The sequence below is a fragment of the Arachis ipaensis genome, chromosome B7 (genome assembly GCF_059453495.1).
Source record: "Arachis ipaensis isolate K30076 ecotype BB chromosome B7, ASM5945349v1, whole genome shotgun sequence".
NCBI classification, from domain to species: Eukaryota; Viridiplantae; Streptophyta; class Magnoliopsida; order Fabales; family Fabaceae; genus Arachis; species Arachis ipaensis.
The window spans coordinates 113,622,037-113,644,356 of record NC_142442.1 but is presented as its reverse complement, the minus strand read 5'-3'; the positions used below and the strand labels follow the sequence as shown (position 1 = coordinate 113,644,356).

At 37.5% G+C, this 22,320-nt stretch overlaps 2 protein-coding genes across 2 annotated transcripts; both read left to right on the top strand.

The window, feature by feature from the left end:
- The first annotated feature begins 2,773 nt into the window (after positions 1–2,773).
- Positions 2,774–3,601, top strand: LOC148553776 (uncharacterized). Its single transcript, XM_088493090.1, has 3 exons — positions 2,774–3,070; positions 3,212–3,311; positions 3,393–3,601. Exons 1-3 carry the CDS (start codon positions 2,774–2,776, stop codon positions 3,599–3,601), a joined length of 606 nt encoding a protein of 201 aa, XP_088349216.1.
- A 6,732-nt stretch (positions 3,602–10,333) lies between these two features.
- LOC148553775 (uncharacterized) lies at positions 10,334–11,161 on the top strand. The gene is made up of 3 exons (XM_088493088.1): positions 10,334–10,630; positions 10,772–10,871; positions 10,953–11,161. Exons 1-3 carry the CDS (start codon positions 10,334–10,336, stop codon positions 11,159–11,161), a joined length of 606 nt encoding a protein of 201 aa, XP_088349214.1.
- Positions 11,162–22,320: the final 11,159 nt, after the last annotated feature.

The window sequence follows — 22,320 nt, the reverse complement described above, 5'->3', positions numbered from 1 at the left end:
CATCAACCATACTCACATGCCACCTTTCACCAACCATCTTCATATGACCCTAATCCATACCCACCATACCAACAATCATATGAGCCATATGAACCACACATAGAGCCACTACCACTCCAACATCAACATTTTCAAGAGCCACCCCCTCCATACTATTACCAAGTAGAACCACCTCCAACGCATGCAAATTTTCAACCACAAGATGAATTCTACTTTTTGCTACAACCACCTTCCGACTATAATACCTTTCCCTCAAACAATGAACCCTCTCTTCCACCATCACCCCCCGATAATGCCTCTATGCTAGAATTAAGGGATCTTAAATCTCATATCTTAAGGCAACACGAGGAGGATGAAAAGAATTTTGAGGAGTTAAGAGCAAAAATGGCCATCATGGTAGAAGCCATTGGCAACATAGTCTCATCCCGCCTAAGCCTATGCGATCAAGGCACTTCCATTGTGGAATGTGGAGAAGCAACGAAGAAGCTTAGTGAGGGAGTGAACTTGAAGCTCCAAGGAGAAGAAGAGGAGTTAAAGCAAGAAATACAACAAGAGGAGGAAGTAGAGATTATTAAAGAAGAGGAAGAAGTGGTTGAAGACTTAGGAGATGCGAAACCACCTTGGGAGTCTAAGATTGAAGAAAACCACTCCAAAATTATTGAAATTGATGCTAAGGAGGAATGTGCACAACCTCCAAGGTATATCTCTTATGAAGAATTGGATGGAATAGAGCAAGAATTGAGTCCCCTTGGTGATGAAGATCAAGCATCAAGCCTTAGTGGTGAAGAATCCTTTGAGCATGAAGAACCTTCTCTCGATGAAATGGAAAGCAATGTGGAAGTAAATGTCTCTCACCTTCCCATTTATGATTTGAGTAAGGGAAAAGAGTTAGATAAAAGTGTTGAACAAATGATTGATATTAAGAGATCTTGTGAGGAGGTGGAGATCCTTAGAAAAAGGAGGATGGGAATTGAATATGTTTTAGCAAGACCCTTGGAATCACCTTTGCCTAGGTTGCCATCTACACCTTCATTTGAGTGGATGAAACTCATTTCTATTATCTTTATTATCCCACTTGAATATGGCTTGCTTGAAATGGATGGTCAACTTAGGATGCTTTGTGGGATGAAGCGTAAAAGAAAGATGTTTCGTGGTTGGCGTTGCAAATCAAGGCTCATTATGGTTAAAGCTTTAAGGAGTAAAGGTTGGACTAGTGCTTAATTGGATGTGTAACAACCCTGATTTTCGAGTATGCGAGATCTTTTCCGAAGGCACGGATTTCGCCAAAAGATCAGTAAAGGGAACACCTCTTCTATATCAACAAGTATCTCAATCCTCATTGTCATTATGTCATCCTTAAGCTAGAACCTTTTCCGAGGCAAGCTCGATAACGCGGTCACGAAGAACCTAGTTTTTGAACCGTATCGGTTGGCAGTTTTGATTCTGATTTTCGTAAATAGTCTCTGTTTGACGAACCGGACTCGATTCATGAGAGGAGATAGATAATAGTATAATATTATCATTATATTAGTATTAGAAAATGCTTGAATGATATTATAAGGTTACCTGGTCTGTTTTAGTTAAAAACAGAAAATCGGTTTAACCGGGTTTACGATTTACTGGTGCAACTTAGCACCAGCACTCTCTGATGACTTTAGCAATGCTAAGGCCTCATCATACATATTCTATTCTCATAATAAATATGTTACTAGTGTCATTTATGCTAGTAGCTCAGAAAATAATTTTTAGAGATATTTTTACGAGTGTTCCAATACATCTAGTTTTAGTAGTTAAACACCTGAGATATTTTAATATTATTTTAACCCACCTCCAAGCCAACCAATCACAACTCACCCTACACCCCCAATGTAAGACCCAGAACCTTTGAAGAGCCTTTTTATGATCAAGTCTCAAATCATATAGTTATTTATAGCCTTAATTTCAGAAATTGTTTTATTAAAGATAATTAAGGCAAGTTTTGATTTATTGAAATTGAGACGAGTTATGATCTTTATCCAATTTTATAATTGTTGGGTTATTTTCTATATTTAAATTATAAATTTAGCAGTTGTGAAACAATAAGGATTTTATATGTTTTGGACTAAGTAACTAATATTTTAAATATTAGTACTGCTATTTTGGAAAATAGAGAAATTAATTATATTATTTCTAATTTTTAGATTTGGGCATTTTATTGAAAATAATTTGTGAAAATGATGAACAAATGGCATTTTCTATATATAATTAGTGTTGGATTTACATTGGGTTTCAATTACTATATTATTCCCAATTTTATGTGAAATTACTAAAATGCCCTTAACCCTAATTTACACAACACAACACTCTTACCCTTCTTCCTCACTCTCAGCCGTCACACCCTACCCCCTCTCTTCCTTGCTCAGCGGCACAAGTCAAACACAGTTTTCTTTTCCATGAATAGAAGAACAGACGCAGAGAAAGAAAGGGGGAAGCAGGGAAGGGAGATCCGGAGGGAGGAAGGGCGTTGCCACCACGCCTCGGCGCCGCGCCACTGCGCCCTGCCGACGAATCCATGCTGCTGGTGCCACCAACGCTGACGATGAGGGATGGCTTGCCGGTGAGGGGGTCGCGGGCTTGTGGCCGACATCCTTGTCGCCGAGAAAGAAGGAAACCATCGGCGCCGCTCAAGGTAGAAGAGTGCCGCGAGAAAGCTACCACCATCGCCTGAGGAGAACCCGACGAGAGAGAGAGAGACAGATCGCAGAGAAGAACGCGACCCAGGAGCCTCTGTGTCATGCCGTCAATCTGCCGCCGTGCTGATGGACTGTCGCCGCCACCAAGGGTCCGTCGCCGTGGGCTGTTTTCGCCCTCAGTGCTGCCATTGAAGGGAGCTCACCGCCACCATCGCGTCACCTGCGTAGTCGCCAGCTCGTCCACAGGTCGCTGTGAAGTGCAGTCCGCTGCTGCGACACTGCTACTATCATGGCTGTCGCAGTGTTCATCGCGTCCCTGGTCTGCCAGCGCCACTGCTGAGGGTCTTCGCCGATCTACGCGCCGCCGCTGTACTCCTTGTTGCCATTGCTGTCAGAAGGTACCGCCAAAGCTTCTGGCCGCTTCTGCCGCCGGGAAACGCCATTATCGTTGCTGGAAAAGTATGCCAGTAAGGGGTTTAGTTGAGATTTCTGTTCTTTTGAAATTCTGGGAAGATTGTTGATACTGCGTGGTTGTACAGCTGCTATTATCAGAGATTCGAGCTGCCGCCATCGCTCGGAATTTAATGGAGCTGCTGCCGAGTCGATTTGGAGTTGCGGCTGCTTCGTTTTGTTATTTCAGTGAGTATTTCGATTTTCGAAAAGCCCTGCGTTAGTGCTCTGTTCTGTGTAATAAAGTATTTGCGATGTTAATGGTTTTAGGAGTTAGAATCCGGTTTGCTTATGCCGCTTGTAGCTGTTTCTGCTTTCGAGAGAGCAAGCCGAGTCGGGTTCTGATTGCCGGTGATTTCGGGCAGAGCAAAAAGAGTTCAGTTGACACGCTTGGGTTAAGTTTTGCTTGCCGAGGTAGGGGCGCTTTCCAAAAACTATATTTTATATGTCGGAATTATTACATATGGATACTGATGTGAGGTAATGTATTTGGTGATTGTATAAGCCTTATGTGATGATTGATTATCCTAGATGAATGTAATTATATGTTTGAATGGATTATTATTTGGTTTTGATGAACAGATTGTTGTATGGTTTTGTGAAACAGAATGCTTTTCAAGCTGATTCTTTAAAGATTTGAAATATGAGTTTAATCCGTTGAGGATTGGTTTGGATTGAGTCAATTATTTTGATGATGTGAAAGATAGAATACTCTTGAAATTCAGCCTGGGTTGCTTTAATTAATTTGGTCTTTGATAAATGATTTATTGCTGAACCGATTCTTCTAAACTTTGGAAATGAGTTAAATCGGTTGACATTGAGTTGATTTTGAAATGGTTTCCTTGAGATATGCCACTGAGGCGACTGTTGGTTTTAGCTTGCTTTTGAATTGATTTCTGGTTTTGAGCTGTTGAAAAGGAATGAGAAACGGTTTAGTTGGGACCCGAACCGGGTGGCAAAAGTCCAAGTTTTAGGGGAGGTGCTGCCGAAATTTCTATAAAATCCGAGTCTTTATTGAATGTTGTATGGAGAAATGATGGGTTAAAGACTTCTACTATTTTATTTGAATTATCAAGAAAAGGATGATTCATGCTTTTGAAATGAATTAATAAAGAGGAAATTGTGATTTAGTCTTGCTTTTTAAGAAAGGCATTGTATCTCTTTCAGGAGAAGGTTATTTAGATGAAACTTGTGTTTTAAAGCTGTTTGGATGTAAAAAGGGTTTATGCCTTTGAATTTGACTTGGGGGTTTCAATTAAAGAAGTTTCAATGACTTTGAAAGAACCTGAATGTCTATTGACAAGTTTCATTTTGAAATGTTTTGAGAAAGGTTTTAAGTACTCTTTGAATTCTGAATTCTTGCAAGACTAAAACAATTTTGAACAGTTGAAACGTTCTAGAGTTTATCATGGGGGTTGAAGTTAGTTTTGCCTAAGTAAAGGAAACGGCTTTGAAAGAAGTAAATGATTACATGACTCGGTTTGGCTTAAATCCTATTTTATTACTCAAGTCGGAAAGCCAATGTTTTAATGATTTTAAATGAATTTGGCGAAATAAGTTATGTTATTCTCCCCTAAAGACTTGGGACTCTGCCGAGGAACTTTTGTTATAAAATCCCATTGTTGGATGGGTGAATTTGAATATCTCAAAGAGGCTTTTAACTTGCCATGATTATGGAAGTTTTGGAAAGAGGATGCCGAGAGTGGCATTGTTTTGAAAGGAGAATTTACCTTGAGTAAAAGTGGCTTATGAGCCTGAGATGATTTGAGAAATGAGATCTTTAAAGCCAAGGCTGAAAAGAGTTGAAACTTGATTTCAAAGTGAAATGAGTTGAGAAAATGATTTATGGCTTAAATGCCGATTTCATGAATTTGATGATTTTGAATGTGGAAGTGCTGTTTTATTGAGAGCCGGAATGGCTGTGTATGTTTATACATATTGATTGGTTCTGGATTGAACCGTGAGCCGGAATGGCTGTGTATGATATGAATATTGGCTGGTTCTAGAATGAACCGTGAGCCGGATGGCTGAGATGGATGTTGATCCATGGATGAGATTGATTGCATGTTTATGCTGAATCATTGATAAATGTGAATGTTGCACTTCCACTATCTGAGATACGAGTTTCCCTGGGTAGTAGCAGTGGCTAGCCACCACGTGCTCCAGGTTGGGACTTGATACTCTGTTGACCCTATGTCGTAAGTGTGGCCGGGCACTGTGAAAGCCCCGGATGAGCTCGCCCCCGTAAATATTCACCAGTGAGGGTGATGGATATGGATCATGATTATGATCAAGTTTATGATGAGTATAACTCGAGTTGGGGATGCGCGACAGAGGGACAGTCCAATGGTTAGCTACCAGGACTTGTCGGGTTGGCTCTATAACCGACGGATGATATCATCAGCCACTAGGGACAGGCATGCATCATATGCATTTGTGTGACATTGGTTGGGTGTGCATATTATACTTGGTTTGCCTATGTGATTAATTGCTAACTGTTCTACTTGTAATAACTGTTTGTTTGTGCTTGAACTTCCTATCTGTGTTTGCATCTGGGACTCTGTTGGATTGTGGTGATTGGTTGTTGGTTGGATTGTTTGGGCCTAGGGCCGTGGTTGGAAAGAGATGAACTGACGGTTGATTTCGGTTTTGTGTTTCTGGTTTGGAATAAAATTATGAAAGGCTATTTTGGTTCCGCATAGATAAACCATTTTTGAAAGGCTTTTGAGTTTTGAGAATTGAACGGTTCTTCTTTCCGAAAAGATTTCCGACTTTACTTTCATTGTAAACCGCTATTTTTGAAAAGAGGCATAAGACGGTTATGAATCACTGGTGCGGTTATCTTCATGTATCCTATTACAGTAATTCCCAAAAACCCTCTACTGAGAACCCTTTCGAGGATGATGTTCTCACCCCCCTACATTTTTCCCCTTTCAGGATATGGGCGCAGAAGTTACGAAGAGCTTATTTAATTGTTGTTGTGATACTCTGTATTGTTTTAGTTATGGTTTATTGTACCCTCGCCTTTACCTTGATATATATTCTGTAAGAGGGATAGGAATTGTATTGGTTAATGTTTGTAATATTATTTATATATATGTATGTATATATATATATATATATATATATATATATATATATATATATATATGGATGTACTCTTTATGAGTTGTTGTAAGTTGAATGGTATTTATGGATGTACGTTGTACGTTATCGAACGAAAGTATCTTTGGGAGCGGTGTTGCGGTTTAAAGTTTTAAACAGGCTCATATTTTAGTATTAAATAGTATAAGTGTCGTCGTAATGCCCGAGCTATCAGAGTTGCGCAGCCGGAAGCGTGAGCTTTGGTAGTTAGGGTGTTACATTATGGTATCAGAGCAGTTCTTCCTGTAGAGCCTGAGGAATGGACTTACTATGCTTCAGTTTCATACTCTGAGTGTTTGTCATGTATTAGGCCTTGTCGAATGACGAGAAATTAGAGCTTTATGCACATGATGGTCTATTGATTAACGCTGTTAGTCTTGCATTGCATAATTCTTGGTATTAAGTTTGGCCGGCTTAATACTAGTGAAATATGTAAATGAAAGTACTAATGGGTTATCATAGATGATATACGAGTTTTGAGTAAAGCGAATCGCGGGTTTTGGAAAAGTTGGAAACTATTTCTCGAGGCTATTCAGTTGTGTGTCTTGAATTTTGTTCGAGTCGACCCGTTCTTTTATATCCTAACTTGAAGTTCTTGTTTGCTAGTCCTTTTGAGAAGTAGTTTGATTTTTCAACTCTATTCCTCTATCCATATGCATTCTTGTTTGACCTTAAGTGCATATGCTGGTTTAAGATCCTTGTTGCATCTATCTTCCTCTGTTTGAGTTCTTCTTGATTTAAGTATTCTTTGATATAGCCTTGAACTTGTCTTAATGTACTGTGACTTTTAACTCCGGGTTCTGATTCCATTCTTTGAGAAATTGTTGATTCAGTTTTTCTCTTACTGGATAGTGATCACAACCAATTTTGAGATTTTATAAATTGCTGTTGATTAGATATATACTTTTCTATGTATGAGACTTTGAAATTTATTTATACAGTTTAACAACTGTTTCTTTCTAATACCTTGCCTGTACTTTTACTGGTTTGCGAAACTGCATTTACTAAAAATACAATTTGACTTTCTAGTAATTCTACTATAGCTCTAATGCACATCTTCATTTGATTATGTATTTGAATATTTTTCAAAATTTTGAAAAGAAAGGATTTACCACTTTTGTCTCGATTGAGTTTCGTTTGATAAGCTTTACCTAACTTATTTTGTATTGAGTTTGATTTAGCATGCTATATGGTTTGTGCCATGGTTGTTCTTTTGAAAGTGTTGGACTCATAGCTTTCTTCCTATGAACAGGCTAAATTCTCTATTTAACCTTTCATCCCTATGGATGTCATACTTTACTTTATTTTTGACTAATCTTTTACATTTTGTGGATATTGCCATTGATCTTGGTTTTTCCTCTTGTGTGAATCTCACTCTTATGTGAGTCAGCTTGATTTGTTTCAATTTCGTGCATCGTTTACTCTCTCATTGTCTTTACAAGAGTTTTTAGTCAAAAATTTATCCTTGAGAAATTACAAATGATTGAGTTGTCTTTTCTATGACTTTTGTATTCTTTTGGATCAATTTAAAACTTGTTTAATGTTTCATGTCTAGTGGAACTTGTTTGAACTACTTTAAATTAAGATCCTTTCTTGCAAGGCTTGACTCCTTTTTAGTGCATCTTAAACTTCTTGAATGTTCTTCTGAGATGGTGATTTCAAGAACACTTTTGGAGTCTTATTTTGAACCTTTTAAAAAAAAGAATTTTGAATTCTCTTTGAAGAAATATTAAACGGAATTTATTTTCTGTTGCTTGATTGAGATTGAAACCATTGTTCAATTTTGACGAAGTTAATTCAAAGTTGGCAAGCGCCATTTTAAATGAGGTTTTGGAAAGCTCCCTTGTTTAGTGGAAATTGGTTCGTTTGTAATGCACCACTTATTTCCTTTACCAAATTGTAAGCAAATTTTTACTTCGGAGTTTCTTTTCTAAAAAGAGTTTAACTTCCTCTTTCGTACTTGTTATGAATGTTATACACGCTTGTTTGAATACGAAATTTTGAGAATTTTGAACAAGCATTTGATTACTTCCGAGTTTTTATGAACTGCTTTTGGTTAGGTTGTGCACCTAACTATCTTTCTAAAATATTTGAGGAAATATTTTAGCTCTTAGCCAAAGTTGTGTGCATTTGTTTTTGGAACTCTACAAAATCTACTTCAACATGAAGTTGTATTGAAGTAAAGCCACGTTTATGCTTTTGTTACTCCCTTGAAGGGTGTTTGTTGTTTAACTTCTCTTTCAGACTACGAAGTGATATTTTTACACGTTTTCGATTCTTTTTAAGGACAATGTATTCGGAAGTATTTTAATTATGCTCTTGAGTTCTGTGAGCTTTGTCTTGGGTCTGAGATATTCTTTTCTGTAACCTCTTACTTCTTCGACTCATCTTGAAATTGTTTCAAACTAATGCGCTGATTCTCCTTCCTATTGATCCTATTGAATTTCCTTGATCCAAGGATTATCTTGAAGTTGTCAATTGAATTGAGTCTAGCAAACTTCATTGCTTGAGTGTCCTTGTTTATTTGGAATTGGATACATTCTCTCAAATCTTTGAGTATTACCCTTGACAATTGTCTCTCCGTTCTAAATCTGGTATCCTTCTGAGTAGACTCGAGAATTGTTTTGATATCACGTGCGACTTGTAGACATAGTAATGCGATGCGTTAGTTCTTTAAGACGTGATGTGTGTATACGGAAGTTGAAGCGGTAGGTGTGCAACGTTATGAGTTGTGGGTGTTTTGTTCCTTGCGAACAGGCTTGTGGTTGTCAGGCTTATGATCGAATTTGGGGTTTGTAAAGTGCTTGATGGAGTTGGAAAGTTGAAACCTTGAGGTTGATATGAGATTAGTGTGCGAATATTGAGCACATCGTTTTAACTCCATCCTGTTTTATAGCCTTTGATGCTTTGCCCTTCTATCACATGATTGACCCATGTTATCTTTTGCATTGAGCCTACCTTGTAACGTTTGCTTTGCAATCACACTCCTACCTTTACACCCTTATGCATATGACAATCAAAGTATTTGAAAATCATATATATGATTATATTTTGAGATATTTTTGCTTCTTCCTTAAAAGTGTTCGAGGGTGAACTGTTATGGAATTTCCTTCGTTTTGTATCAATTTTCGAGGGCGAAAATTTTTATAAGGTGGGTAGAATGTAAGACCCAGAACCTTTGAAGAGCCTTTTTATGATCAAGTCTCAAATCATATAGTTATTTATAGCCTTAATTTCAGAAATTGTTTTATTAAAGATAATTAAGGCAAGTTTTGATTTATTGAAATTGAGACGAGTTATGATCTTTATCCAATTTTATAATTGTTGGGTTATTTTCTATATTTAAATTATAAATTTAGCAGTTGTGAAACAATAAGGATTTTATATGTTTTGGACTAAGTAACTAATATTTTAAATATTAGTACTGCTATTTTGGAAAATAGAGAAATTAATTATATTATTTCTAATTTTTAGATTTGGGCATTTTATTGAAAATAATTTGTGAAAATGATGAACAAATGGCATTTTCTATATATAATTAGTGTTGGATTTACATTGGGTTTCAATTACTATATTATTCCCAATTTTATGTGAAATTACTAAAATGCCCTTAACCCTAATTTACACAACACAACACTCTTACCCTTCTTCCTCACTCTCAGCCGTCACACCCTACCCCCTCTCTTCCTTGCTCAGCGGCACAAGTCAAACACAGTTTTCTTTTCCATGAATAGAAGAACAGACGCAGAGAAAGAAAGGGGGAAGCAGGGAAGGGAGATCCGGAGGGAGGAAGGGCGTTGCCACCACGCCTCGGCGCCGCGCCACTGTGCCCTGCCGACGAATCCATGCTGCTGGTGCCACCAACGCTGACGATGAGGGATGGCTTGCCGGTGAGGGGGTCGCGGGCTTGTGGCCGACATCCTTGTCGCCGAGAAAGAAGGAAACCATCGGCGCCGCTCAAGGTAGAAGAGTGCCGCGAGAAAGCTACCACCATCGCCTGAGGAGAACCCGACGAGAGAGAGAGAGACAGATCGCAGAGAAGAACGCGACCCAGGAGCCTCTGTGTCATGCCGTCAATCTGCCGCCGTGCTGATGGACTGTCGCCGCCACCAAGGGTCCGTCGCCGTGGGCTGTTTTCGCCCTCAGTGCTGCCATTGAAGGGAGCTCACCGCCACCATCGCGTCACCTACGTAGTCGCCAGCTCGTCCACAGGTCGCTGTGAAGTGCAGTCCGCTGCTGCGACACTGCTACTATCATGGCTGTCGCAGTGTTCATCGCGTCCCTGGTCTGCCAGCGCCACTGCTGAGGGTCTTCGCCGATCTACGCGCCGCCGCTGTACTCCTTGTTGCCATTGCTGTCAGAAGGTACCGCCAAAGCTTCTGGCCGCTTCTGCCGCCGGGAAACGCCATTATCGTTGCTGGAAAAGTATGCCAGTAAGGGGTTTAGTTGAGATTTCTGTTCTTTTGAAATTCTGGGAAGATTGTTGATACTGCGTGGTTGTACAGCTGCTATTATCAGAGATTCGAGCTGCCGCCATCGCTCGGAATTTAATGGAGCTGCTGCCGAGTCGATTTGGAGTTGCGGCTGCTTCGTTTTGTTATTTCAGTGAGTATTTCGATTTTCGAAAAGCCCTGCGTTAGTGCTCTGTTCTGTGTAATAAAGTATTTGCGATGTTAATGGTTTTAGGAGTTAGAATCCGGTTTGCTTATGCCGCTTGTAGCTGTTTCTGCTTTCGAGAGAGCAAGCCGAGTCGGGTTCTGATTGCCGGTGATTTCGGGCAGAGCAAAAAGAGTTCAGTTGACACGCTTGGGTTAAGTTTTGCTTGCCGAGGTAGGGGCGCTTTCCAAAAACTATATTTTATATGTCGGAATTATTACATATGGATACTGATGTGAGGTAATGTATTTGGTGATTGTATAAGCCTTATGTGATGATTGATTATCCTAGATGAATGTAATTATATGTTTGAATGGATTATTATTTGGTTTTGATGAACAGATTGTTGTATGGTTTTGTGAAACAGAATGCTTTTCAAGCTGATTCTTTAAAGATTTGAAATATGAGTTTAATCCGTTGAGGATTGGTTTGGATTGAGTCAATTATTTTGATGATGTGAAAGATAGAATACTCTTGAAATTCAGCCTGGGTTGCTTTAATTAATTTGGTCTTTGATAAATGATTTATTGCTGAACCGATTCTTCTAAACTTTGGAAATGAGTTAAATCGGTTGACATTGAGTTGATTTTGAAATGGTTTCCTTGAGATATGCCACTGAGGCGACTGTTGGTTTTAGCTTGCTTTTGAATTGATTTCTGGTTTTGAGCTGTTGAAAAGGAATGAGAAACGGTTTAGTTGGGACCCGAACCGGGTGGCAAAAGTCCAAGTTTTAGGGGAGGTGCTGCCGAAATTTCTATAAAATCCGAGTCTTTATTGAATGTTGTATGGAGAAATGATGGGTTAAAGACTTCTACTATTTTATTTGAATTATCAAGAAAAGGATGATTCATGCTTTTGAAATGAATTAATAAAGAGGAAATTGTGATTTAGTCTTGCTTTTTAAGAAAGGCATTGTATCTCTTTCAGGAGAAGGTTATTTAGATGAAACTTGTGTTTTAAAGCTGTTTGGATGTAAAAAGGGTTTATGCCTTTGAATTTGACTTGGGGGTTTCAATTAAAGAAGTTTCAATGACTTTGAAAGAACCTGAATGTCTATTGACAAGTTTCATTTTGAAATGTTTTGAGAAAGGTTTTAAGTACTCTTTGAATTCTGAATTCTTGCAAGACTAAAACAATTTTGAACAGTTGAAACGTTCTAGAGTTTATCATGGGGGTTGAAGTTAGTTTTGCCTAAGTAAAGGAAACGGCTTTGAAAGAAGTAAATGATTACATGACTCGGTTTGGCTTAAATCCTATTTTATTACTCAAGTCGGAAAGCCAATGTTTTAATGATTTTAAATGAATTTGGCGAAATAAGTTATGTTATTCTCCCCTAAAGACTTGGGACTCTGCCGAGGAACTTTTGTTATAAAATCCCATTGTTGGATGGGTGAATTTGAATATCTCAAAGAGGCTTTTAACTTGCCATGATTATGGAAGTTTTGGAAAGAGGATGCCGAGAGTGGCATTGTTTTGAAAGGAGAATTTACCTTGAGTAAAAGTGGCTTATGAGCCTGAGATGATTTGAGAAATGAGATCTTTAAAGCCAAGGCTGAAAAGAGTTGAAACTTGATTTCAAAGTGAAATGAGTTGAGAAAATGATTTATGGCTTAAATGCCGATTTCATGAATTTGATGATTTTGAATGTGGAAGTGCTGTTTTATTGAGAGCCGGAATGGCTGTGTATGTTTATACATATTGATTGGTTCTGGATTGAACCGTGAGCCGGAATGGCTGTGTATGATATGAATATTGGCTGGTTCTAGAATGAACCGTGAGCCGGATGGCTGAGATGGATGTTGATCCATGGATGAGATTGATTGCATGTTTATGCTGAATCATTGATAAATGTGAATGTTGCACTTCCACTATCTGAGATACGAGTTTCCCTGGGTAGTAGCAGTGGCTAGCCACCACGTGCTCCAGGTTGGGACTTGATACTCTGTTGACCCTATGTCGTAAGTGTGGCCGGGCACTGTGAAAGCCCCGGATGAGCTCGCCCCCGTAAATATTCACCAGTGAGGGTGATGGATATGGATCATGATTATGATCAAGTTTATGATGAGTATAACTCGAGTTGGGGATGCGCGACAGAGGGACAGTCCAATGGTTAGCTACCAGGACTTGTCGGGTTGGCTCTATAACCGACGGATGATATCATCAGCCACTAGGGACAGGCATGCATCATATGCATTTGTGTGACATTGGTTGGGTGTGCATATTATACTTGGTTTGCCTATGTGATTAATTGCTAACTGTTCTACTTGTAATAACTGTTTGTTTGTGCTTGAACTTCCTATCTGTGTTTGCATCTGGGACTCTGTTGGATTGTGGTGATTGGTTGTTGGTTGGATTGTTTGGGCCTAGGGCCGTGGTTGGAAAGAGATGAACTGACGGTTGATTTTGGTTTTGTGTTTCTGGTTTGGAATAAAATTATGAAAGGCTATTTTGGTTCCGCATAGATAAACCATTTTTGAAAGGCTTTTGAGTTTTGAGAATTGAACGGTTCTTCTTTCCGAAAAGATTTCCGACTTTACTTTCATTGTAAACCGCTATTTTTGAAAAGAGGCATAAGACGGTTATGAATCACTGGTGCGGTTATCTTCATGTATCCTATTACAGTAATTCCCAAAAACCCTCTACTGAGAACCCTTTCGAGGATGATGTTCTCACCCCCCTACATTTTTCCCCTTTCAGGATATGGGCGCAGAAGTTACGAAGAGCTTATTTAATTGTTGTTGTGATACTCTGTATTGTTTTAGTTATGGTTTATTGTACCCTCGCCTTTACCTTGATATATATTCTGTAAGAAGGATAGGAATTGTATTGGTTAATGTTTGTAATATTATTTATATATATGTATGTATATATATATATATATATATATATATATATATATATATATATGGATGTACTCTTTATGAGTTGTTGTAAGTTGAATGGTATTTATGGATGTACGTTGTACGTTATCGAACGAAAGTATCTTTGGGAGCGGTGTTGCGGTTTAAAGTTTTAAACAGGCTCATATTTTAGTATTAAATAGTATAAGTGTCGTCGTAATGCCCGAGCTATCAGAGTTGCGCAGCCGGAAGCGTGAGCTTTGGTAGTTAGGGTGTTACACCCAAGACCTCCAAGGCTGTCTCATTTCATCATTTTGGCCGAAAATAAGAAGAGAGAAAAGAGAGAAACTTTCATGAACACTTAATCTTCAAAGCTTGATTTCTTCTGAACTAAAACTCAAATCAAAACTCCGATTTCACCAAAATGATCCTCTCTTCTTCCTCTACATAACCATGTGACTTATCAAGGCTAGAAATAAGGTGAGATGGATGTCTCCCTCCCTCTTCAATTTGGTTTTCAAGGAAACATGCTTAAACAAGTATTTTCTTGATGTTCTTCCTTAGATCTCTTGCTTAGCTTGACTTGTGGGCCAAAGATCTTTGATTTCCTGTACGTTTAAGGTGAGGATAACCTTTCTAAGATGCTGCTGAAGTTCTTTTAGTTGATGGTTTAGAGTTTTAAAGTTGTTCTTGATGTGTTTTAGGAGGAAAAAGTGCTTTAAGAACACTTCAAAGAGTAACCAGATTTGGAGCAGCAAATCAAGGTAGGGTTTGACGAATTTAATCTTGATTGATTGTGTTTGAGTTGTGTGATTATGATATGGTTTGGATGTGCTTGAAATTGATGATTTATATGAGTGATTCTTGTTGAAATTTTGGTGAAAATTTGATGAAATTTGATGATATTCAAGCTATGAAACATGTTCTTGAGTGCAGCTGGAAAAATGAACCCTAATCCTTAAATTGGGGTTCAATTTGTGTTGAAATCATGTAGAAAAGATGGGGTTTTAGTGGCTGCTAATTTAATTTGAATTATGGTAAAAATCGGTTGCTGAAAAGATTAAAAAACGGGTAAAAATAGAGAAAGAATCTGAAGAATTTACGAAGAACACGAAGAACACTTTGAGTGTGATGAAGAACATTGAAGAACACCTTTTAGATCTTAAGAAGGGCAAGGTTGTAATTATTTTGGTGTTTGAGGGGTTATTTGGTAATTTCTTAAAGTTACGGTGGTTAAAGTAGAAATATTAAAAGTTACCGGGGTAAAAAGTGAATTTTAAAGGTTAAAAGGTAAAGGCAAAGTAATTTTCGAAAATTTAATGATAAAATAATAAATAATAATAAAATATTAAATAATAATATTTAATTAAAAATAATATTTTAATAAAAATAATAAAATAATACAGAAAAGGCAGTTTTCTGTAAAAGTTTTAGAAAGACAACTTTAAGCTCAGAATCTCATAATTACCTTCATAAAACACTTAGGGAGTGGTAATAACATGTTAGTGAGGCAAAGATAAAAGAAAGATAAAAAGTTGAAGAAAAGATAAAAGTCGAAGAAAAAGTCTATAAAGTTTTAATGACAGAAACAGACAGAGATTAGTGAACGAACTAAGGCAACATAGTTAGTCCTTGAGTTGCGACTAGGGTTAGGTATTATATGAAAAGTTAAACTGTTTCAGTATAGACTTAATGAACCTATACTTGGGACAGGTTAACTATTCATACCGAAATTTACATAAGCTTTAAATACATACGTTAAACAGAGAAATCAGAGCAGAGTAGAGAAATACAGAGAACAGAGTAACCAGAGAAAAGTAAAGAGATATAGAGAAAAGAGTAACCAGAGTAGAATAAAGGGATACAGAGAAAAGAGTAATCTGATAAAGAGAAATGGTTTGAGTTAAGATGTTGTAAAAGTAAAAGATGTAAACTTTGTATAGTATGATTGAACAGAGAAAGAAAGAAGTACTGCATAAGAATGTGAAAGTGATGATGAATAATGAGAATGATAATGAATGATGATAATGAGAAAAGAGTAATATAACAACAAGAATAGAGGAGAAGAGTATAAGAATAAAGAGTTAAGCCTTGTGGCATGATGTTCTGTTGTATGTTTATCTGTTGCTTTTCCATTGGCCCTAGAGGTCCTGTAGGCCCAAGTTCACCTACAGTGAGTTGTTATTCCTATAGGCCGAAGTTCACCTGCAGTGAATATCAATTGTGTATCTCACGATGTTGCTCCTGTAGGCCGAAGTTCACCTACAGAGAGTTGTAATACCTGTAAGCCGAAGTTCACTTACAGGGGTGCTATTTCTGTAAGCCGAAGTTCACTTACAGAGGTGCTATTTCTGTAGGCCGAAGTTCACCTACAGAAAGTTATTGTGCTGTAATTAGACTATTTCTGTAAGCCGAAGTTCACTTACAGAGGTGTTATTTCTGTAGGCCGAAGTTCACCTACAGAAAGTTGTTGTGTTGTGTTTAGACTATTCCTGTAAGCCGAAGTTCACTTACGGGAGTGCTATTTCTGTAGGCCGAAGTTCACCTACAGAAAATAAGCCATATCTAGGACTAGTTCCTAGGTAATGTCGGGCTGCAGGGTGTAAACCGACACGTGAGCTCATGGCCTGCATAGGATAGACATGCATCATACTTGGTTGCGCATTTCCTCTGTTATGATTGTTGTTTGAATGTATGCTTTCTTTGTTTTCATTCTATTCTTTGTGTCTGTATTTTGTTTTCTTGTATTCTTTTATTTGTGTTTTATTTTCTATTTTCTCTATTTATCTGTTTCTTCTGTTTACTGCTTCTCGGTATTCTGCTATTTATCTGCTAAACAACACGGAATTAATGAACTTAACTAATAACCCCGACCCTACTAAGAACTCCCCAGTTCTTACCCCTTCTCTCTCCCTTCCCCCTTCAGATGGAAGCATGAGTTTCCTTCCGTAATTCGCTGACGATCGTACACAAAAAAAGATTCTGCTCTAGGTAGTCCTCTGAGTCTAGAGTGAACTCTGTTTCTGTTTATATATATATACTGTGAGACCAGCCAACGTCTGCACCCCGTTCGTATGCGCACTTTAGCCTAAATCCTGTGTACGAGACTCCTATTGTGTGGCTACTTGATGAGGTACCAGAGAGATGTTATATGGCAATGTCTGATCGTACAAAGGAGTAGTAGATGATGTTCTACCTTTTGCTGATGTTTCACCTGACTTGATTTTTAAAGACTTAGAACGTACTTTCCCTCGCTTTAGTAGTTTAGAGGGACTAGGTGAGTATAGAGTCTAGGCTAGCCTGGGCGCCAGCTTAGGGACTTCTTGAACTGGTCAGGGCCTAGGATGTTGTATGTATATATATGTATATAGTTATTATCTAGCTATATCTAGGGGTGTTCTAACTAAAAGTCTATACTTAAATAAAAGTTGGATCACTGAATGTTGTTGACTGCTTGTGATGTATTTATGTGTGGTTGTTTATAACCTTTTTATCTATTATCAATTTTGAATTGGTTATGAATGATTCCGTCTATTAATCCAAATATTTTCAAAAAAAAAAATACCCCGCAAATTAACTACGTTTTTAACAACGAATCAGGCTCATATGATAAATAATAGATAATAATTAGGAAGACAAATTGGTAGCGCTCAGTTTCTGGTATGATCTAGACATATTGAAAATTGGGTCGTTAAAGATGGGTCTAGGAGGATAGTTTGGTACTTCCATGAGAATTCATCTCTTTTGCCACCCGGAGGAAACCACCATGATCAACTCAAGGACGGGTGTGAAAACAAAGTGTGGGATCCCAGATCGCACAAGGAAGATCAACTTTGGGAGCCTATGGTTTGTGAAGAACTCTATCAAAGCTTGGAGTTATTAACTTTGAATGATGAAGCACAATGGAAGTCCAAGCATTGGTGGATGTTCAAGGATGGATTCAAGCACAAGCCACCTTGATGAAGAGCTCCCCATAAGTCCAACTTAAGGACAATAAACAAAAGTGTTAGGTGGGAGACACCCCACCATGGTAACATCTTTTCATTTTTTTCTTTTGTACATATTGGTAAAATAAGTTTAATTTCATGTTTTGTTTGATTATTTGAGTTTAATTGGGAGTCTAGTAGGTTAAATAAGGTTTTATAATGTTTTGGTAGCTGTTTGGAGGTTTGGAATGCTTGGTTTGGTGCAAAAGCATAGAAAAATTTTGAAAAACAGAGTACCACCCACGCGCACGCACACTCCACGCGTACGCATGAATTAAGCAATTTCGGCCATCCACGCGGACGCGCCATGTACGCGTACGCGTGGATTGAATTTTTCCACTTTCCATACATTCACCCGAGAGTTGTGCCTGAAGTGTGCCAACTTGGTGCCCCAGGGCACGCGAACGCGTACCTTGCACGTCCGCGTCGACTCTTTGCTTTGCCATGCACGCGTACGCGCACTGTACGTGTACACGTCGCTTCCATTTCATCAATCCACGCTTACGCGCACATGACGCGCACGCGTGGATTGCCCTGTTTCACCTTCTTTTTTTCTCTTCTTTCCATTTCTTTCCTTTTTCTCTTTTCTCTTCTTTTCTTTCCACCCTTCAAACATCATCCGACACTACCAAACATCATATAACACCATTTCTTTTAGTTAGTTAGTTGGTTTAATTTTTGTTTTCCGTTATAAGTGTTGGATTACTAATCTTGTTTACTGTTTACTGCTGCTGCTTATTGATAGTATGTTAGTTTAACATCATTGTTGTTATTGTCATTGTTGGATTCCTTTATTGAGGTTGCAATTTATTACTTGGTTTTGAATTTTCATGTTGAACATTTGTGAGCACTAAGTGAATGTTACATTGCCTTTAAGCTTCTTAACTCCTTTGAATTGCATGTTTTGTCCACCATGCATTCATCATCTATTGTTAGGCAATTGTACATTATCAATTCATTTTTTTAGGATGCTTGTTCTAATTGATCATCACCTATTTCATGCATTGAGTTTGTGAAATTTGTGAAATTGGATCGAAAGCTTACCTAATGACATATTTTTGAGCTTTGTAAAGCTTTGTGGGCCATGCTTGCTATGTGATTGATTTTTGACTTCTATATCCTTTTTCCTAAGTTCCATAGCATCCATGTGTTCCACCTCTATGTCACTTAGGTGTTGCAACAACTTCAATAAGTGTCATTGATTGTTGTGTGAGTTTTATATACCATTTTGTTCACTAAGTCTACCTACACATCAATCAATGTCCATGCATTATCCAATTTCACAATTGCTTGATTAATTGCTTGAATGCTTTTATGCGTCTTCACTACTTGTTTGGTTGCCTTAACCTACAAGTCTTTTAAGGTATCTCAAGCACACTAGAATGAGTGAAATGTGTGTCTTCTTTTGTATAACTGTGACATGATTTTTAAATACTAGGGTGTGATTTCTAAACCGCATGCAAGTTAGGACCCACACACTTATTTTTCATTAATGTCATACTAATTCACTCACTCAATTCTAGTGATTTACCTCATTCCAACAATCCATGCTTCCTTGCTTGTGCATTTACTTGTCTTATTATCTCCTATTTTCTATGTTCAAGATGAATCATCATAAGCAAAAACGGAAGTGGGAGAAGAACACGTAGCATCGGTTGACCTACCAGCTGAAGGTAGCAACTAGGAAAGTCGCCGTACCCCCTTGTTCATCTTTGGATGCACCGAGGACGGTGCAAACTTTTAAGTGTGGGGAGGTCGTCCGACCGCTCGGCATTTTTGGGTGACAAGTTTCTAATCCCAACACTTTTGCATTTCATTTTTAGGTCTTTTAGGATTTTTGGTTGCATTATATATATATATATATATCTTAGTCGAAATCATGATATTTTCCAAGGATTTTATCTATAGAGACCCCAATTGATTAAAAAAAAATTTTTTTTTAGAACTTCCTTGAATTATATACTTTGTGGATCATGTCTTGAGCTAAGAACACAAGCATGTAAGTTTTGAGCCTTAATTGTGTGGTTACATCTTATAACTACTTATTTTCATTCTTGTGTGCATTATTCTCTTCCTATTATTATAATCTTTGATTTGTTTAATTCTATATGTCCATTATTTTGTGTATACATGCATTTACATGATTGATGCCATTGTTCAAATAGCTCACTTACCCAAATAGCCTACCTTTTATCTTCCATTGTTAGCCAATTTTGAGCCTATGCTTAACCCATTTGTTCTTAATTGTAGCACATTACAAGCCTAAGTGAAAAATAATAAATATCCCCTAATTTGGATCTTTGATTAGCTTAGGCTAGTGAGAGTGTTTATCATTTGATTTTGGGAGAGTTGGGAACATTGGGTAGAGATAAAAGTGTATTTTTGTATTTGTATTGAGAATCTTAGAAATTGGGTACACACTCATGTATTAATCATGTGTAAACCATATGCATTGATGTTCTTGTATATATTTTAGTTTAAAAGAAAAAAAATGAAAATAATAATAATAATAATAATAATAATAATAATAATAATAATAATAATAATAATAATAATAATAATAATAAAAAGACAAAGAATTGCAATAAAAAGGGGACAAAAATGCCCCAAAGCAAGGTTCAATAAAAGTCAATGCATATGGGTGGTGATCAAAAAGAGAATGCATCAGTGTGTGAAAAAGTGAAGAATGGGTAGTTAGGTTTGTTTAGAATTGTATAGGTTGTCATAGGATAGGTGGAAAGTTTAAGTTAATCAAAGATTCAAATTTCAAGCCCACTTGACCATATGCATCCTACCTTGACCCTAACCCCATTACAACCTATGGAAAAGCCCTCATGATATTTGTATGCATGCATGAAATAATTATTGATTGTTAGATGAAAACAAATCTTGAAAAATATGATTAGGGGAGAATTGAGTGAATCAACCCCATACACTTGAGCGACTAGAGCGGATACACATCCAGTGAGGGTTCGATTGCTTAATTACATGTCTCTACACATTATCATCTTTTCTTGCAAGTTTGTAAGATCTTTCAATGATTCAATTCAATTGTGGGTTGATTTGATTGCTATTGCCTTAGCCCTTGTGTTTGTATATGTATTCTTGAAAATTGATTTATTTTGACTAAGTGGATGCATTCATGTAGATAGATTGCATATAGATAGGTTGCATGTAGTTAGTTTGCATTGAATAAATGTTGATGTCCCTTTGCTTCTTTCTTGATTTTAGCATGAGGACATGCTTAGTTTAAGTGTGGGGAGATTTAATAAACCCCGATTTCGTGATTTATCTTATGTTTATTTTGGAGAATTTTATCACCTTTTCTCACATTTATTCAATGAAATAGCATGGTTTTGCAATTCTCCCTTGATTTGTGCTTAAATGTGAAAACATGCTTTTTAGGCCTTAAAATAGCTAAATTCAATTCACTTTAATTTCATTCGATGCCTTGATATATTTGTTGAGTGATTTCAGGTTCATAGGGCAAGTATTGGATGGATGAATTGAGGAGTAAAGCATGCAAAGTGGGAGAACTCATGAAGAAATGAAGGAGCCGTAAAGCTGTCAAGTCCGACCTCATCGCACTCAATTGACCATAACTTGAGCTACAGATGTTCAAATGAGGCGGTTTCAGTTGCGTTGGAAAGCTAACATCCGGAACTTCGAAATGATATAAAATTTGCCATATGTTGCTTCGTGTTAAGGGGCGCACACGTGCCATGTACACGTGTGCGCCGATTGAGCACGTGGCCCACTAATGTGAAATCGCCCCCAGCGATTTCTGAAGCACTTTGGGCCCAACCCAACTCATTTCTAATGCTATTTCATGCAGAATTCAAGCTTGGGCAAAGGGGGAGCAATTGTTTGGTAGTATAGCATCATGTAAGTTAGTTTCTAGAGAGAGAAGCTCCCTCTTCTCTCTAGAATTAGGTTAGGTTAATCTCTCTTAGATTTAGGTTCAATTACATGTTTTCATCTTGTTTCTTTTATGAATTCTTGCTTCTACTCTTTCATTCTCTTGATTTGTAATGTTAATTTCCCTTTTTGCTCTCTTTTATGTTCATGGATGCTTATGTTGGATTTAGATCTCTTTTAATGAAATTTAATGTTTGATGTTCTTTTAATTGTTGAATTGAGTTGTGAATTTACTTTTCTTGCAATTGGTAGTTGGTAGATTTTACCATTTCTTGCTCATTTATTATGCTTTCTTTTTATGCCTTCCAAGTGTTTGACAAAATGCTTGGTTGGATGTTAGAGTAGATTTTGAGTATTCTTGGCTTGGAAAGAATAATTAGGCAATCTTGAGTCATGAAAACCCAACTCATGTTGGTAATCTAGAGTTGTTAGCTAATATTGTTTCCATTGACGCTAATCTTTTGCTAATTTAATTAGTAAGTTGATTAGGACTTTTGGATTGAGATTATCTAGTCTTATTAGACTTTCTCTCATGGAAGATAATATGATACCTTCTTCTAATGTTGGAGATGATGTAATGAGATAAATTCTTGTTTATAATTGTGACATGATTAACTAGTCTTGTTTGACTTTCTCCCTATTTGTTGGAGTTAA

What these genes read in the sequence shown, in the direction of transcription:
- LOC148553776 (XM_088493090.1), top strand. Translation starts at nt 2,774, where the DNA reads ATGCCGTCAATCTGCCGCCGTGCTGATGGACTGTCGCCGCCACCAAGG. An exon ending in GTTGCCATTGCTGTCAGAAG is followed by an intron (nt 3,071 to 3,211) that starts GTACCGCCAAAG and finishes GTGGTTGTACAG; the next exon opens with CTGCTATTATCAGAGATTCG. An exon ending in TGCTTCGTTTTGTTATTTCA is followed by an intron (nt 3,312 to 3,392) that starts GTGAGTATTTCG and finishes TAATGGTTTTAG; the next exon opens with GAGTTAGAATCCGGTTTGCT.
- LOC148553775 (XM_088493088.1), top strand. Translation starts at nt 10,334, where the DNA reads ATGCCGTCAATCTGCCGCCGTGCTGATGGACTGTCGCCGCCACCAAGG. An exon ending in GTTGCCATTGCTGTCAGAAG is followed by an intron (nt 10,631 to 10,771) that starts GTACCGCCAAAG and finishes GTGGTTGTACAG; the next exon opens with CTGCTATTATCAGAGATTCG. An exon ending in TGCTTCGTTTTGTTATTTCA is followed by an intron (nt 10,872 to 10,952) that starts GTGAGTATTTCG and finishes TAATGGTTTTAG; the next exon opens with GAGTTAGAATCCGGTTTGCT.